We start from the raw sequence: 19211 nt of genomic DNA, 5'->3' as shown, positions 1-19211 counted from the left end.
TTAATCTTACAATGCAAAATTACTAAAAAAAAAATTCTTTGAACTATATATATAATATAAGGGCAATATTGTCTAAAAATTTAATTGTATGGGGTAAGTGTTACATTTATTAGTTTAAAAGGTAACTGCTGCATGACAAATAATTTAAATAAGCAAAGTGTATTTTTACCATAATTATAGCAAATTTAGAGAAGATTGTTGTCAATTTACCCATTTTCTTTAAGTTAATAATGTGGAATAAAGTGACCGTACAAATGTATTTCTTATCTAAAGTCTTCATAATTATCTTTATATTTTTTCTTTTAAGAAAGAAAAAATCCACATTTTGTAGGAATAGAACTCATTTTTCAACAACAATATTTATATATATATAATGTAGATTTAAAAAAGAATGTATGATTAGAAGGAGAGGTTTTACATAACAACAACAGAAATTGGCAGAGCAGTAATCAGAGTATATGTGAGAGAAAGACAGGAAAAATGCAAGTAATCTCCTTTTAATAAATGAGCAAATTACCTTATTATAAAAAAATGAATAGTGATTACCTCGTATTTTTTAAAATACAACAATTTATCCTTTTATGATTTTTAAAATGAAGCAATTTATTGTCCTATATTAACCTGAGAAAGACATGATAGGAAAATTCTAATTTACTTTCGCCGGTTAAAATTAATTCTGTCATAAGTATAATATATATATAGATATGGTGTTTTGATGTATAACTTAAAAAAAATAATAAGTTATATGATTAAATACATTATACTAATTTATATTACATAATTAATTTAATTTGAATAAAAAAAATTAAAAAATAATGGTAAGGTACAGTTGACATGTTATTATTTTGGTATTTACCAAAATTAGTTCGGTTAAGAATATTGGGAGATACGAACGGTGTCCCTCTCCCGCGCTTGCTTCCAAGTTCCATGTAAGAACATTAAGGCAGAGATTCATAGAGACAACTCTGCCGCTCGGAAAGGAATTCGAGATCATACCCATCTTCCCTTTCCTTTTTCCCAAACATAAATACCCACTTTGAGGGTTTTCTGTTCTGAGAATTTCTCTCTTCCTCAACTCGTTTTGGGCGAGAAGGCTAAGACCAGCCGTTCCAACTTCACATCCACTACTATGGCTTTTTGGGGTATGTCATATTCAGTTTCTTGTCTCTTTTTATTCTTCGCATGATAACTTCTGGGTTATTACAATGAAGTAATGGTTGAATATAAGAGTTTCATCAGTCGTTAGTGAATAAGTTTCAATTTTAATATGAGTTGAAAGAACAAATTTTGAAGAAAGAAGATGTCTGTGTGTGTTAGTCTCACTGCTCAAAGAAAAGAGTTACTTTTCGTGTGGATTTTCATGACTTTTGAGTGTTTGTGTCGGACTGTTCCAGTTTTGAGTTTTGTGTAGGAAGCTTGAAGACTAAATTACATCCCTTGCTTTCCCGTTTCAGAAACCTATGAATATGTATTATTTGTTTTTGTGACTTTTATATACCTTTGTGTGTTTGTTTCACTGGTTGTCTGAATTTTCTTGACTTCCAAACAATCAGCGAAACAAACACTCCCGAATGTTTTGAGTTATGCATAATTCAAGACGAAATTTACATAGATTTCTTTCCCGGTGCAGAAACCCATAAATGTTTATTTGTTTGTATGACTTTATATATCTTTGTGAAGGAGTTGAGGTGAAGCCTGGGAAACGTGTCCTTTCTAGCACAAATGGTAAAAGACTTCGAATTACTCAGGTTAGACCCAACACTCATCCCCGCCTGGAACAAAAATTGAACTGTTCTTTGTTATATTTTTTTGATTGTTGTGTGTGACTTTATATATCTTTGTGAAGGAGTTGAGGTGAAGCCTGGGAAACGTGTCCTTTCTAGCACAAATGGTAAAAGACTTCGAATTACTCAGGTTAGACCCAACACTTATCCCCGCCTGGAACAAAAATTGAACTGTTCTTTGTTATATTTTTTTGATTGTTGTGTGTGATGGAGCATGGAATCTTATTCAATATTGTATAGAGCAAATCTGAAATATTCTTTGTTATATTTGTTTCATTCTCGTGTGTAATATGATAGTACTTGATAACATATTGAATAGTGTTCAGAATAAAATTGAATTGTTTCTTGTTATATTTGTTTGATTCTTGTGTTCGTTAAACAACACAAAATTGAACCATTTTTTTGTTATAGTTGTTTGATTTTTGTGTGATAGAACTTGATACCATATTCCGTACTATTTAAAACAAAATTGAATTCTTCTTTCTTATATTTGTTTGATTGTTGTGTGTGATTGAACTTGATATCATGTTGAATACTTTTGCTTCTTAGGCGTCTTTGGGAATTGGTAATGCGGCGGAAAAGACCATTGTCCAATGTAGAGTTGGGAGGAAGAACAGGCCAATTATCCTCTGCGCTTTGGTGCCATATATAGCTGAGTCATGTTGTTTGGAGTTGGAATTTGACGAGGTACATGATATGATCTTCTCAGTGATTGGCCCACGGAGTATTCACCTGACGGGTTATTTTGTCCATGACAATAGACCTTTTCTTCTAGACAGTGATGTGTATCCTTCTCATTTTTAATTATTTTATTTAAATTGTTTGTTTTCTTTATCCCATTAAATTAGCATATTTAGATCCAATCGTGACTATATAGAGCTAGCATACATTAATTAGTTACTAAAGAGTCATATTCATAGTTTGTTATGTTCCTATATTTGAACACAATAGAGAACCATATGGAATTAGTATTGAAGATATTGAAGGGGATTCTTATCACTCTGAAGATGATGAATATGAAGGCAGTTTTATTGATGACAGCGAGCTACCAGTTCCGGCACCTTCCCCGATATTCTCTCACCAAGGTTTGTTTATTTTCTTTATGTTGTATCTTCGTTATGTGCTTAATTCTTTTAGTATTATTATTATGATTTCTTATAGATATTTTGTAGGTTTAGTCTCATATTCATAATATTAGTTGGACAACTTTCTTTATAAATACTTGTATGTTTAAGACAACCTATGTTCAATTAAATATTATTGTAATTCTTTTATTCATTTTATATAGGACCTAGTAGGTTAAGGTATCTAATAGTAAATAATAGAATGAATGTGATTCTCTGTGAGGACCAATTTGTCAATGTAACTGCAAGCTACGCATGATATAAAAATTTGGAGCACTATGTTGGTATCCCAAAATCTTATAGTGTTATTTGGTGCTTGAGCATGCATGTTAACACGATTGAGGCAAGCTTGTGTCAAGAACAAGAAAGGTAACGTGGACAACGGATTATAGCATTGTAGTATTTTTCTTATGTAGATTATTTTTCTTAATTTTATGTTCTTTGTTCAAAACAATAATTTCTTTAACTTTGTTATGTTCCGTTCACAATCAAATTCAACAATTTCTTCTTTATTGGTGTAATTTTACTTTCTTTTTGAACTATTCACCAAGATGAAAAGCTGCAAATTCAACAGTTTCTTCTGTATTTGTGTAATTTTATCTTCTATGAACTATTCACCAAGATGAAAAGCGCATTATAAGTCTAATCCTTATCGTGATGCATTTTGTATTATGATAGAGATACAAAAATAGGTGATTAAAAAGAAATTCCCCAACAGATGGAGTCCCAAGAAGTTGTTGATGATGATGCTAAAGATCGGGAACTAGAAAATGGTGAAAGCAAGGATGCAATGGTGTTTCGTGATAGTGTCAAGAATAGCAATATTATTGGAGAGGACGGAACACACACAGCTCACATCACTTGCACTCATATTCAGCCAAATGACTCTACAAATGTGTAAGAATGGACTTCCCCTTGAACTCAAAACAGAAAAAAGTTCTGTAGTTCATTGTAATATTGTTCATTTTGTTACCATATCTTAACATGCTATACTATTTATTTACTGATTTTTGAAGGTTTGTGTGGAGTGATAAAGACCAATCACTGGAGGAGATGATGGTGATTACTGATAGTGTAAAAAATAAAGTTGTTATTGGAGAGGATGGAACACAGTTATCACAGAACATGTCTGATCATATTCAAGCAAATGAGTCTAAAAATGTGTAAGAATGCCTTTCCCTTTGAATTCAAAATAGAAAAGGTTTGAATTGTTTTCTTGCGTAATATAACATTTTATTACAAGCAATCTTTTGTCTTTGAGAAAATTTCTTACAACCTATATTTAAACAGGGATGATGATCTTGACCATGTCCTTGGTGTTGTTAGCTATGAAAACGTCTCCGAATCAAAGGTGAATGATATAATTACATTAATGGGATGTTCAATTGAAGATGAGGCTGCAAATTTGAAAAACGCAATTGAAGTCGTAACGATAAAGCAAGGACTTGAAATTTCTAACAAGAAGGATAGTCCAACACATCATGATGAAACAATGATTGATGCGTGAGTATTCTTTTATCTTTGCTAGAGACACTAATGATTCAATGTCTCTCCAACATCTTAAGATTTTAAGTGAGTGATCTTTAAATAATCTTGAGTTGCTCATGAGCGAATCTAGAGTATAGAGAGCGTGATATATTAGTTTTGTAGATTTTTTTTGTCAAGCACAAGTTTCAATCGAGGAGCCAAATTTGTTGAATTTGATGTCATCTCTTTTTGTAATTTCAATGATGTCATTTGATTGTAACTTTTAACATTGCAGTGATGCTAATACTGTTCATGACTCACTAACCATGGATACTCAATCCAAGAAGAGGACTTTGGAGAAAAAGAAAACACCTGAGCATAAAAAAAGTAAACCCGAAGTTGAAGGTAGTTCTGGTACAAATGTATGCAATTCCATTCAGAATGAGGGGAAGGTAGTTGTATATGAGCCAAATGAAGAAAAGATGGTCGTATACAAGCAGGATAATGTAACTGAAAAACAATGTGAAGCACATTCTTTATCAAATGGGTTGATTACTGAAGAACTGACTAAGAGAGATCCTAATGGAAAATTAGCTCTGCATGGGAGAAAGGTATGTTCCTGTTGTCGACATAACAATGGATACATGAGCTTTTTGTGTTTTTGCTTTCAATGTTCAAAGATTTCGTTTGTACTTATATTTTCTTGGAGTTTAGGTCAAAATTCATTTCACTGGAATGTTGAAGGAAACTGGAGTAGTCGTTGAGACTAGTGTTGGCAAAAATTCCTGCAAATTTCGCCTTGGTAAATTTTGCGATGAATGAATCCTATCATGTATTTTGACATACTGTATTGGTGAAGGCGATCGATCTGTTAACCTTTTTCTGTTTTGAACTAGGTGATGAAAAAATAATTGATGGTTGTAACATGGGCATTGATGGTATGAAATAGGATCTTCGTATCTCATATTAACTACATAAATCACATTTCTTCATTCTTAGTGTTTATTCAATTTATAAGATAATTACTAATATATTTGCACATAATTAAGGTATGCGTCTTGGTGATAAGAGGAGACTTATAATCCCACCATCTCTAGGGTACGCTTTTACCACTTAAAACTATAAATAACTCTGCATTTATAAATTGTTTGTATTTACATCTGCTACTTGTGTTTAATGTGGTGTAGTTTTGGAGAACAAGGATTTGGAACAAGTGTACCTCCAAGCTCATGGCTGGTGTATGAGATTGAATTGGTTGGCGTGCAATGTCGACGTGACAAGTCCATTGTTTCCAAATACAAGCATTAAATATTTTTGATAGTATGAACATTTGATTGAGAAGTCTGCATAATATGAACAGTACTGATTTAAGAACCTTGTCTTATTTCCTGAATGATTTCTATTCCTACTGTTACTGGTGTTCTACCTTTTACTGAGAAGAAAGGCCTTTGGATACTGCAACTTGTTTTTTGCATGATGTGGTAGTAAGTGGTAACACAGATTTAAAGGGCTGCAGAACCAATGGAACAGGCTCTTGGAAGGCATTAGATACATGGCATCGATTAACAGGTTCATGAGAATTCAGGAAATATTGATCTTCATACTGTGAATTAGGGGATGCTGCGTGAGATCTGCTTATCACTTGAGAGCTATGCAAGCTGATATACACTTTCAGATTCTCAGGTCACTACAAGGAAGTGATTGAATTTTCTGATTTAACTGCACTTTGCGAATCATTTCTGTCACAGAATCTGGAATTGATTGCATACAGATTGCAATATGCAAGTTGAATACGTTTATCAATTTGATTACTGTAGAGCAATCTGATAGCAAATTGTGGTTCGCTGATTAGTTCAATATTTGAATATAGTAACGTGAATGATTCTATGAATGTGGTTGGCTATTAACTTTGAAACAGAGCGCTTTAATTTGCAGCAGATTGGATATAAAACGGTCGAGCAACACTAGTTTACTTTGATGACTTAAAAAGTGCTGTCGATTTAGAGATATATCTACAGATAGGTGCCACTGTTTTAATGGAAGTGCGGCAGTTGCGGGGCCGGTGAAACATACAGTGGCGTGCAGCTCATAACAGGGAAGTCTGCAATTGTTCTAGCTATGCAATTAATTGTTTAGATTGCATTTCAACAGTTTCATTAATTCTCACAGCAAAGTGATGTGTGAAACTATTTTATTGGAAGAAGAAGTGCAGCAGGAGGTGGTTATTAACCTTCAGTTGGAGATGATTGTTTGAAGACTCATGACATGCGAGAAGCTTTGTAGCAAGTTTAATGCAAGTTGGAGGGGGAGCGGATCGCAGCTGCAAGCGTGGATGTTGTAGCAGAGGAGCAGCGAAACAGCTGAATCAGGGAAGTTTCTTGTTTATAATTTCCATCTTGTAATTTCTTAGTACGTTGAATCCTCTTGCACTATTAATGACAAGGACTTTCTTCGTATTCCTCAGTTGCTTGGAATTAACATTCCATAACTTAATTTATGTGTAATTTTGGTAAAATTATTTTACGACTCAATAAATTTAGTCCCACAACTCTAATAAAATTGTAATTTACGTCCCATTAGTAGGAGAGAAAAGTCCCCTCCTTGACAAACTAAAGAAGGGGAAGTCAGCCTCTAAGGCTGTCCCAACTTGCCCAAGTAGTTCTCCTGTAAGTTGGACCACCTTTACCGGAATGAAATTGTACTTGTCGATGTGAACCTCCTTTAGTGAAAAGTTCGAGCCTTAGAAGCATGCTTTGGGAGAGGTGTGGAATAAGTCTTGTACGAGTCCTTTAATGGAGTCCCTCTTATTGTTGATGCGCTTCCTATAGCAGGCTTTTCTTTTTATGATTACCATTCCAATATTCAATATCTCTGCCTCCCTGTTGGTCTGACCCTTTCAAGTGGATAAGGGCATGAACCAGAGGGCTCCTTATGTCGGGAAGCACAGTTGAATGTGAGATCTATCCTGATTGGCTTGATCAAAGTAATCTGGGATGTAGTAGCCCAAGTCCATTTCCATTAAATTGTTAACGGAAAGAGCTCGAGCAACGGACGGGCGCGTGCGCGTGCTCCTTCCGTTAACAGTTTAACGAAGATGGTTAATGGGACGTAAATTTTGCAATGTTTTTGAACTTACGCAGGTAAATCTGTTGGGTCGTAAAACAACAAGTCCAAAATTATAAATGAAATAAGTTATGTGACGTAAATTGCAATTTTCCCAAATAACAACAAGGTCATGGAGAAACTATTTGGTATATGTTCACTTAATCAAGTGACTAACACCGAAGAAACCGTGTCGTCTAGTTGATTCTTAGTGTTGACTGCTTGAATGCCATTCCCTTCCCAAAAAATGCAAGCAACTCCTTGTTATTGTAAATTAGTAATTCCTTCTCTATAAAAAAGAAGTACCAATTTACCTCTCTGTGATTTTTAAAATATAGCAATTTATTTTTCTATATTTTTTAAAGTATAGGTTTTTTAAAATACAACAATTTATTTTCTTATGTTTTTAAAATAAAGCAATTTACTTCTCTAAGAATAAGTTGTAATAATTTACTCATTTATAATATTATAAAGAGTAAATGGCTCTGCACCCTATCTCCCTCTCTCTAGCCTGACATATTTTCAGCCCATTTGGCACTATTTTGTTTTCCCTAACTATGATTATGAATTAAGAATATATAAATAATTTATCGGTAAAATAAAATCATATAAAAATTTAAATTTTAACTATAATTAATTATAGCTAATAATTTTGTATTGTTTGAAAAAATTTTAGGATTGTCTCAGGAGTGCCAAGTGCTTTAATAAATCAATTTTATTTGAATATTTAAGAAAGAAGCACATATATCTTTTCTTCGTTTAATTAATTTTGTATAAATTAATTATATAATTTTGTTAATGATATATAATTAATTTTTAATAATATATTAAAATTAAAAAAATCATAATATTAAAATTGTATTAATTTAAAAAATTACAATTAAGTGTTCAAATGTAATATTGTATATTTTTTGTACAATTGTAAAAAATACAATGAAGTATACAATTTCAAATGTCAAAAATGTCCACCAATTACACAATTGCGTTTGTGGCATTGACGCCGAGGTCTTCTTATTTCGTCGTTCATATTTTGTAGTGGTTCATTTTGCGCCTCATTTTCATCACTATTGAACCGACTAGATGTTGTTTGGTTTGGTATACATGGAGTCGATTGAAACTAATGACATCCGAGTCCATATCATACGGCTATGAGATGAACTGTAATAAATAAAAAGATGTAAATTAATATGCATTTAATTCACAGTATAAATATACGTATTATATTAAAAATAAGTTACCTAATCCGCCTGTATCTCATCCAGTATTTATCTTATCACTCGGATAGTTCTCCGTACTGTTTGGGTGAACGTGTGCTAACAATTCCCAATAGCACCATATCAGGATTGTAGTCCATTTGGACTTGACCCTTAAATAGTCGTTCCGCACCAAGTCCAGGGCAAAGTGGAGTAATCCGTTACCATGCCTAAATCTGTACGAATAATACAAATATGTGTTAATAATTAATATTTATAGCAAAAAAATTGTGTAAGAGTTATTAAGTAAATTTTACCTACAACAATTGCAGCGCGCCACAAATTGTCGCTTTGCCTTTTGTGCTAGCTTTGCACAATTCACGATATAAAAATGCCAGTATAGAACTCCCCCAACTATAGTTCCTGGCCGTTTTTATATATTCTAATTTTGAAAGATATAGTAATGATACCAGGTTACCTGATGAATCTTGGCACATCATCTACCCAATAGAAGCAATGCAACAACACGGGCGCACTGGACGACGTGTCGTGGGGAGTGTTATGAGTGATATCGACCGCCGCCAAATGAGATATAATTGCTTGTGTTTGTAGTCTAGAGCCCTTGAACGCATTTGCATCCGGGCTAAAGCCTAAATAAGTAAGGCTATATTCTTGCATTGTTGTGTTGTGCGGTCGATATCAACTCTAGTCATCGGCTCGCCATTTATAATCCAGGAACGATTATTGAATGACAACACAAAGCCCGCCACCCGTCAACCGGTGCATATGTGCTAGGATACGTCTTCTGGGCGTTCAACCCGTGTATTGATGGGTTCCAACACTGTCGCAAACTTATCAGTGTAGATGAGACCCATTTATACACAAAGTACAAGCACAAAATGTTGATTGCTGCTGCCATGGATGGAAATCGAAAGGTACTCCCTCTTGCTTTTACAATTATCGATGAAGAATGATATTCATCTTGAAAGTGGTTTCTTAGACAATTGAGCAAACATATTATACGGGGGCTATGTGGCATCTGCCTTATTTCTGACTGCCATCCTGGTATCATTAAAGTTCTACCTGAAAGTTTAGATTTCGTGCCACCAATGTCGTGCACCGATATTGCTTGAGGCATATTTGTTTTAATTTCAACAGTCAACACAAAAATATCATGTTGAAGGATATTTGTTGGAGAGCTGACTCTGAATATCAGATCAGGAAATTCAATCGCATTATGGAAGAGATAAAGAGCCAGAAACTAGCCGCGTTTGAGTATTTAGACCAGATCAACAAGGAAAAATGGACATTATCTCATGATGGTGGATGGCGATGCCGAATTTTGACGACAAATATGTCGGAGTGCATAAATGGAGTATTGAAAGGGGCTCGCCGCCTACCGTTGGCAGCAATTGGGATGACGTTTCAACGAATTGTCCATTATTTTCGTGAGAGGTTAGTGAAAAGTACTGTAATGTTGGCCAATAACAAACTATGGATGAATTTTGTACATAAGATGTTCACACGTTTGGCATCAAAATTCTATTGAGCATACTGTCACCAAATACCATCAGTTCCAACAGTCCGTCTTGATTGTTACAAGACATCACAGTGGACATGGAGTCAATACCCATGTTGTCAAAATTGCGAACCGAGAATATTTTTGTGGCAAGTGGGCTCAATTTGGTATTCCTTGCAGTCACGCTCAAAAGGTATGCACTGCATACATGATTAATATTGCATCAATGGTGAAGAATTATTACGATATAATGGCTTACAAGAATACACATTCCAAGTTATTTGAACTTGTGCATTGCGAAAATTATTGGGATATACCGGGATTTGAGTTGGTTCCAGACATTGCTATTTGCATCTCTTCACGCCCTAGTCGAAATTAAACATAACGTATTCACAACGAGATGGATTGGGCGTAAACGCGTGCAAGGCAACAAGCCCAACAAATAAATTTTTCTACATAATCAAATGTGTCGATACCTGGTTGTCAAGAATAATTTTATACTTCATTGTATTTTTTACAATTATACAAAAAATATACGCTATTACATTTGTACACTTAATTGTAATTTTTTAAATTAATACAATTTTAATATTATAATTTTTTGACTTTAATATATTGTTAAAAATTAATTTTATATAAATAATTTAAAATTAATTAAATGAAATTTAAAAAAAAGTAAAAAAATGACCCAAGTTGTGACTGAAAATCGCATGACTTGGGCATTTTTATTAAAAAAAAAATTATTTTTTAATCCAAATCATGATTAATAATATTAGTATATTTAATTAAATTATATTAAATATTTTTTTATTTTTTTATAATAAAAAATAATTAACCCTCGAATACCCACCCCCTCTTCCCACTCCCCTGAAGTCTCTACCCATAGCTCCTCCTTTAGCTACAGTGGGCTACACCCAGTAGATGAAATAGCATCTAGAGGCTAATGGGCATGCTCCTCTATGAACATTCATATCATCTCCTCAAAGATAAAATTATTTAATATTTTTATAAATTAGAAAATAAATTGAAGTACTTACCAAAACCTCTTTCACCTGCAGTCCATTCGAGGTGCCGTTCTCCTTATTTTTGTAGCAACGAAAGAACAATCCATCTACTTTTGCGGACAATCAATTTGAGACTCCTGCGGAGACCTTTTTAAAAAATTATTAATAAATCAAAGAAGAAATTATTAATATTTAGTTAAATTTTTAAGTGAGTTACCAATTTTTTTTATGCATGCCGATAAAGGTACAACCCAATTGTAGACAATGCTAGTTGATGCAACATTGGCTACCTAGTTGGCCTTGTTTTGGACGGACTTGTACTGGAAGTTTGCTGATGCTTAAATTAGGAATAGGGCGTCCCAGATGTCCTCCGCCAGCCATATGAGCCTTTTTAGATGTTCTATCTGGGCGTCAGAGAACGCAACTAGGTCGATGCCTCAATGTTAAAGACCTCCATATTTTGTTTCTAGGCGATCCTACTAGTATACGTGATGCAGGATAAAAAAAATTAAAAAAAATTATAAAGCAATTTATAAATTCCGTATATGTATATTTAAAAGAAAATAAACTGGAGTAATTGAGCCTCACCTGGGTACAATGTCCTAACAACACAACCCTAATGGTCATGTGGAAGCTCTACTCAGACCTGCACATGAACAAAGCAAAGAAATAATTAGGCTAAACTTTGTTTTACCCCCATGCTTTCATAAAATAGCTAAACCTCCCTATATGTTTTAAAAATAGGCTGAAAACTCTCTATTTTAATAAATTCAGAGCAAAATCCTTTTCCCGGTAGTTTCACTATGTAAGGTAGAGTGGACGTGGCAAAAGTGCATTTTGTCCTTGTTGCAATTGAGTGCTCACCATCTTCTACTGCAGCCATGGCGTCCCAGAAGACTGATGCACATCTTATTGCTAGAGCAGGCTTTGATGATGATCTTATTGATCAAGGATAGAAGAAGTCGTTTCTTTGAGCAATAGAAGCGTGCCCACGCTTATTTCAGTTTCTGTAGTTTTTGTACAGTCATCTCAATGAGTCATTTATTCTGAACGTGATTGGGCCACGTAAGGCAATAGGTAGTTGATAATCTGTTACATGATTTTGGATGTAGATTTGTCTATTTAAGCATCGTCTTCTTCATTATTCTCGGTAACAGAATTTACTAGAAATGAAAGGAATGACTTTGCTTTGTTTTTCTTTTGCGGAATCTCGAATCTTTGCTGATTTGTTGAGCTTGAATTTGTTCATGGTATCAGAGCCTTCTTCTTGAAGGTCTCTTGATACGTTTGTTTGCTAGTTCAATTTTTTGTTTTACTAGAACGAGTGCAGATTTATGGAAGATTCGCCAACACTAGAAGCAGACTAGTATGGAAGACAGGTGCTGTATTTGCATCCCTCAAACAATTCCAGCTTTGTGCTGACATCTTCGCCCTTAACTGGCTCGAATTTCTTGACGTGGAGTAGAGCGGTGTACGTCGCTCTAGGATGCAAGATGAAGCTTGCATTCATAGATGGAACATTTCCAGGGCCTCTAGTAGGATCCGCTTTGTTTGAACAGTGGAGAAGAGTGGATTTAATGCTGACTTCGTGGCTGTGGAATTCAATTTCTAAGGACCTCGTTGAGGCCTTCATGTACGTGAGTTCTTTTCTCAAGTTGTGGCTGGAAATATAAGCCAGATACGAACGGAGCAGTGGTCCGTTGATATACCAAATACAACGTGAAATTTCGTCGGTTTCGCAAGGAGATATGACCTAAACCAGCTATCTAACAAAAGTAAAAAAACTATGGAATGAACTCTTTTGTTTGGCGCCATCACCTAAGTGCACTTGTGGAATTAATAAAACTATTGGAGAAATGTACAATGGAACACAACTTATGCAATTTTTCATGGGACTCCATGAGAATTTTGATAAAGAGAGGAGTCAATTGCTTATGATGGATCCATTGCTTGATTTGGAGAATGCCGTCTCCATGATCTTTGCGGTAGAACAACAGCGCAATATACAGACACAATTGGGAGATAGCAACACTAATGCAGCTTTTCAAGTTGCCCTAAGAGATAACAGATGTAATCCAAAACAAATGCAGAAACGTAGAATTTTTGGGGATAGGGATAAACGGACTATGGTGTGTACTCATTGCCATAAGCAAGGCCACCTGAAAGACACTTGCTTTCAAATCCACGGCACGCCAGATTGGTATAAGACATTGAGTGAAAGGAAGAAACAGACTGGAGCAACCTACGGTTTTGCAGCAAATTTAGATACTAAAACAGAGTACAAACCAAAGATATCTTCAGCTAAAGGTGATTCCCATGTTGATGTTGCGAGCATGATGACGGAGTTGTTAAAACTCATGAAAGGGAAGGAACCTTCTTCAGACCCCATTTCCAGCTTTGTGAACTACGTTCACTGCGAAGAAGAATTTGCAGGTAACACTCTTGCTTCTAGTTATTGGTTTATGATGATTGGATAATCGATAGTGGTGACACAAACCATGTGTGTGTGCATCTACGAAAATTTGATTCTTATTCTGCCTTGCACACACTCATTTCGTATATCTACCCAATGGAACAAAGAGAGAAGTGGCTTATGTTGGAGTCGTGAAGTTAACGGATGGGATTACACTCAAATCAGTGTTCTACATTCCCAATTTTTCTGTCAACCTCTTGTCAGTAAGTCAGTTTTGTAACGAGGATAATTACACTTGCTCTTTCAATCGGATTGGCTGCGTGTTGCAGGACCAGGGGAATAGATGAGCATTGGCTAAGGGAAGGTTGAATAAGCGATTGTACATTCTGAAATCGAGCAGATCAATGCTTCGAATTACATTACTCTTACTTCATGTAATGTCGTAGTTGATTGTAACGATAGTTTGTGGCATGCTAGAATGGGACATGCCTCTATGGCAGCCGTTAGGCGTATTCCAGCTTGTAATATCTTAGGAGACTACTTGGAAATAAAATGTGACATTTGTCCTCAGACGAAACACTCAAGGCTTCCTTTTACAGTTAGTGATTCTGATGCCACTGCAATTTTTGACTTAGTGCACTTAGATATTTGGGGTCCTTAGAAGACATCTAGTTTAACGGGCATCAATTATGTATTGACGATTCTAGATGACTACAGCAGATCGCTATGGACGTACCTCATTAAACATAAAGATCAAGTGGTTAGGACTTTGGAAACTTTTATAGCATTGGTTGAAACTCAATACGGAACTAAGATCAAGGTTATTCGCTCAGACAATGGGTCCGAGTTTGTGAATGCACAATGTCAAATTTTGTGTCAGAAATTAAGAATTTTGCATCAAACCACTTGCGTTTATACTCCCCAGCAGAACGGGAGAATAGAGAGAAAGCACATACAAGTTCTGAATGTTGCTAGAGCATTACTCTTTCAAGCTTCATTGCCTCTTCGCTTTTGGGGAGAGTCTATACTTGCAGCGACATCTATTTTGAATAGAACCCCCACGCACACTCTAAATTGGCGTTCTCCTTTTGAGATGTTGTTGGGATATTCGCCTACATACACTCATCTCAGGGTCTTCGAATGTCTATGTTTTGCTATCAACGCTAATCCACACAAGACGAAGTTTCACAAGAGGGCCCATAGTTTTGTGTTTCTTGGGTATTCTTGAACACAGAAGGGAAACAAGGTATACGATTTGGAGGATCACGTTCTTTTTACTTCGAGAGATGTAGTGTTTCGCAAACTGGTTTTTCCCTTTGCTAAAGAGGTGACTGCAGATAAATTGAACTGTCCTTTGCCTACGACCACTGCTGGAATTGAGAATGAGCACTCTACTGTTCTTACTTTTTCCCTAACTGTGGTTTCATCGTCACATACTGCAGAAACTGAGCAACATTGTGAAGATGTGCAGAATCACAATCCTTCACAACCTTAACAGCAGTCACCAACGTTCCCTCACAGGTCTGCCAAAGTTACTCGCAAGCCATTATGGTTAAAGTATTTTGTATGCTACAATGGTGCCCTCACTTCACATCCTTCCTCTGTTAATTTTCAGTCCTTTGTGGCTTCCCTAACATCTTTACAGGAACCTCGCTCCTTCGTTGAAGTTGTGCAATGTCCCAAGTGGAGGGCAGCCATGGATGAGGAACTCAAGGCGTTGGAGAAAAATAAAACATGGGAGCTTACTCACCTTCCAGCTGGGAAACGCGCCATCGGATGCAAGTGGGTGTATAAGATTAAGGTGCGAGCTGATGGTTCGGTGGAATGATACAAAGCTCGCCTTGTTTCCAAAGGTTTTACTCAAGTCGAAGGTGTCGACTACACTGAGTGTTTTTCGCCTGTGCGCCTCTTCTTCACACTTGCAGCAGCAAAAGGATGGCTCCTTCAGCAGTTGGACGTTAACAACGCGTTCCTGCACGATTTTTTTGAAGAAGACATTTACATGATTCCTCCGGCCAGTTATAAAGTGATGTTTGGACTTGTTTGTAAATTGGTAAGGTCCTTGTACGGCTTGAAACAAGCCTCACGACAATGGAACATCGAATTGACACAGAAATTGCAGGAATATAGGTTTATCCAATGTGCCCATGATCATTGTCTTTTCCTCCTTTCCACTGCCAACGAATTAATTTCTCTTCTAGTGTATGTCGACGACATACTTATTGCAGGTTCTGATAACAATGAACTTTAGAAAGTGAAGGATTATTTGCACAGGTTGTTCACTATTAAAGATATTGGCCAAGCTCACTACTTCCTGGGGTTAGAGATCGCGCGAAGCTCTGATGGGATTTATTTGGCTCAAACCAAATATATTATGGACATCCTTGCCGACACGGGTTTACTCGATGCTAAAGCCATTTCCACACCTCTGCCTGCTGGGCTTAAATTGAGCTATGAAACTGGACTTATGCTTCCTAATTCTGAGTCCTACAGACGATTAATAGGCCATCTACTATACCTCAACTATACCAGGCCAGATATCTCTTATTTTGTGCAACAGTTGAGCCAATATCTCAACAAACCGTGTGCAGCTCACTGGAAGGCTGCAGTTCATGTGTTCAGGTATTTAAAAGGTCCTCACTTGGTTTATTTCTCCCTGCAGTCAACTCGTTGGATCTTCGGGCATATTGTGACGCTGACTGGGCGTCTTGTCCTGATTCTAGGCGGTCTCTTATTAGGTTCTGCATTTTTCTGGGTGGTGCTCTTGTTTCTTGGAGAACCAAGAAATAATCAACAGTTTTGCGTTCGAGCGCCGAGGCGGAATATCGAAGTTTAGCTGCCACAGTTTGTGAACTTCGTTGGCTATTGTTCTTACTTGCTGATTTTGGTGTTTCTGTGACTTTGCCTATCTCACTTTTTTGCGACAACACGGCTGCAATCCACATCCTAGCCAATCCCGTTTTTCACAAACGAACGAAGCATATTGAGATAGATTGTCATGTTGCCCGTGATGCGAAGGATGGGTTCATTAGCCCTGTTTTGGTTTGAAGTTTCATGCAGCTTGCAGACACCTTCACTAAGGCTCTTCCTGTCTCGCTATTCCATTCATTTGTTGTCAAGTTGGGTCTTGTGTCATTCGCCCCAAGTCCCACTTATGGGGTGTGTTTTGGAATTGAGTGCTCACCATCTTCTACTGCAGCTTTGGCATCTCAGAAGACTGATGCTCATGTTGTTGCTGGAGCAGGCCTTGATGATGATCTTATTGATGAAGGATAGAAGAAGTCGTTTCTTTGAGCAACAGAAGCGTGCCCACGCTTATTTCAGTTTTTGTACAGTCAACTTGTTTGTACAGTTATCTCAATGAGTCATTTATTCTGAACATAATTGGGCCACGTAAGGCAATATGTAGTTGATAATCTGTTACACGGTTTTGGCGGTAGATTTGTCTATTTAAGCATCGTCTTCTTCATTGTTCTCTGTAATAGAAATTTACCAGAAATGAAAGGAATGGCTTTGCTCTGTTTTTCACCTGCGGAATCTCGCATTTATGCTGATTTGTTGAGCTTGAATTTCTTCACTGACTTTTTTCGTTCTAGGACTCTTCTTTTGGTCATCTTTTATTAAGATGCCCTTGGTTATGTCTATGTAAGTGACTTTGTCAATTGACTTGTTTTAAGCTTGTTATGAGTGGTTTTTGGCATTTTTCCCATCCTTGAAAAATTAAGAATTTTATTTTTAAATATATTTATTTAAATACTAAAATACCAAAAGAGTATATAATTTTTTTAAATTTTATAATATATATTGAATAGATAAATTAAAATCTGAATACAAAGATTAATATACTACAATTTCTTTTTCAAATTTATATTTTTATATGAATATAAATGTTAACCAGTTATAACAATTATATAATTTACTGTAAAAAATGTTTAAATTTAAATTATGATTTTCTTAAAAAATTTTAAAATCTCTCATCAAGGTGACGATGGTCGTCGCCTGGGGTAGACCGCCTAGATGGGGGGTGGGCAGCCAATTTCGCCGTTGCCTCCTTTGCCGCTATACGACAGGGGGATGCGGCAGGAGGTTCGCTAGCCGAGGATGGGAGGTTAATTTTATTTTTTAAAATAATAATTTAATTTTTTATAATTTATATTTATCTAAAATTTGTTAAATTTAGACCCTTAATCTTTTATAAATGTAAGATTTATTGGTTGAGATGAATTGATTAGATCCCTTAGCGTTTATACACTAAAAACAGATCCAAAATTATTAAAATAAAAAATATTTTGTAATAGATAAGGGCGTTACAGTAAATTAATAAAGAAATTAACGCCGTTAGGTGCATTTAATGGATAACGGCAAGTGAGCTACGTTTGAGATAACAGAGGGAGTTTTTTTTTACTTATTTTTTAAACACAAAGGAATTTTTAGCTGAATTTTTAAAACACGGGCAAATTTTAAAAAATTTGGCCAAATAATTATTTAATAATAAAATTAAAACATAAATCTAAATTCAGCTTGCATTACAAGTTCGATGAACCTACAGGATCCTGGCGGAGGCGGCCATGGTGTTGCGGCAATTAGATTGGCGGGGGGAGGGGCATTAAAATGTATTGTCATTTATGATTCAATGTGGTCTAACTTCTTATGTCTAATGTTCTATTAGAAATAGTTACCAAAAGTAGAAATTATCTACAATAAATTCCTTGCATTAAGAGGAGATCTTGCTCAAAATTTTGGAGCAAATTAATGCAAATAGATCCAAAAACAAATAAATACTTTGATCAGGAAACTGGATAAGATGGAAGAAAAACTCCAAGAGTATAAAACAATTGCCAAGAAAGAAGATAATCAAGTTCCTATTCCCTTTAAGCAATTATCTCAAAGTATTCAAAATAAATGAGGAATTATCCCTAAAGAATATTTAAATCAAGTTTAGAATAATCTCCAAAAGAATCTTTCAAAAATGGAATCCCCAATGAAAACCTCCTCTAAAGAAGAAGAAAATAAGTTTTCTTGCTTAGTAGGGGATTGTAGGACCCTTATGAGGAGATTACTAAGGTAGATCTTCTAGATCAATTATTCCAAGGAATCAGACGTGCCTTAAAGGGCAAATAAAAAATTCAAGTTTCAGAATTTCTGGAGAACAAAGAGGATATAATCATGAAAGATCAAAATCAGGATCTAAAGAAAGCAATTTCTTCAAAATAATGAAAAAATGACGAGTGCAATAATGTCGATGGACGAAGAATTTTGTGGGCAGGAGTGAACTTTTGTGACTTGACTAACACTACTAATTGACACGTGTCTCAAATCATGTGACACTTGGAAGATTACAACCAACACTTGTCCTCTAGGATAGAGGATGCCATGTGAAGGTGAAATAAAATTTTGAAGTCCGGACACTTCCTTTCCTGTATAAATAGTTTCTTTTGCTTGTTCAGAGGCAGGGCTTCAAAAGTTTTTATGAGTTGAAGCTGAAGCACTTTGTATAATCTTGCTTTCTTAGTAATAAAAAAGTTTATTTGTATATTGTTGAGCATCTAAATTTTCATAAGTTTCCTTAATTAAATTTCTACACTTTTTATTTCATCATGCTTTT

The 19211-nt window shown here is 35.5% G+C and overlaps 1 protein-coding gene across 3 annotated transcripts; it reads left to right on the top strand.

The window, feature by feature from the left end:
• The first annotated feature begins 1075 nt into the window (after positions 1–1075).
• LOC105179803 (peptidyl-prolyl cis-trans isomerase FKBP43-like) lies at positions 1076–6027 on the top strand. Of its 3 annotated transcripts, XM_011103438.1 has the most exons (11): positions 1076–1142; positions 1681–1748; positions 2334–2569; positions 2736–2869; positions 3587–3805; positions 3925–4071; positions 4671–4986; positions 5090–5177; positions 5272–5313; positions 5425–5473; positions 5563–6027. In XM_011103438.1, the coding sequence occupies exons 5-11, from the start codon at positions 3627–3629 to the stop codon at positions 5681–5683; spliced, it is 942 nt and encodes a 313-aa protein (XP_011101740.1). In that variant the 5' UTR covers positions 1076–1142; positions 1681–1748; positions 2334–2569; positions 2736–2869; positions 3587–3626; the 3' UTR covers positions 5684–6027. The 3 variants fall into 3 exon arrangements, with proteins under 3 accessions (XP_011101740.1, XP_011101738.1, XP_011101742.1); XM_011103436.2 differs by lacking the exons at positions 1076–1142; positions 1681–1748 and adding an exon at positions 1845–1914; XM_011103440.2 differs by lacking the exons at positions 1076–1142; positions 1681–1748; positions 2334–2569; ... (1 more) ...; positions 3587–3805; positions 3925–4071 and adding an exon at positions 4210–4411.
• Positions 6028–19211: the final 13184 nt, after the last annotated feature.

This window comes from Sesamum indicum, unplaced genomic scaffold, assembly GCF_000512975.1.
Source record: "Sesamum indicum cultivar Zhongzhi No. 13 unplaced genomic scaffold, S_indicum_v1.0 scaffold00215, whole genome shotgun sequence".
In the NCBI taxonomy this organism is placed as follows: domain Eukaryota; kingdom Viridiplantae; phylum Streptophyta; class Magnoliopsida; order Lamiales; family Pedaliaceae; genus Sesamum; species Sesamum indicum.
The sequence above is the reverse complement of the archived record's forward strand: the minus strand, read 5'-3'. Positions and strand labels throughout refer to the sequence as shown.

Bases quoted from the DNA above. Each gene is read 5' to 3' on its own strand.
- LOC105179803 (XM_011103438.1), top strand. From the start codon at position 3,627: ATGGAGTCCCAAGAAGTTGTTGATGATGATGCTAAAGATCGGGAACTA. The intron at 4,072-4,670 runs GTAAGAATGCCT...TTAACATTGCAG, and splicing joins GCAAATGAGTCTAAAAATGT to TGATGCTAATACTGTTCATG. The intron at 4,987-5,089 runs GTATGTTCCTGT...CTTGGAGTTTAG, and splicing joins TAGCTCTGCATGGGAGAAAG to GTCAAAATTCATTTCACTGG.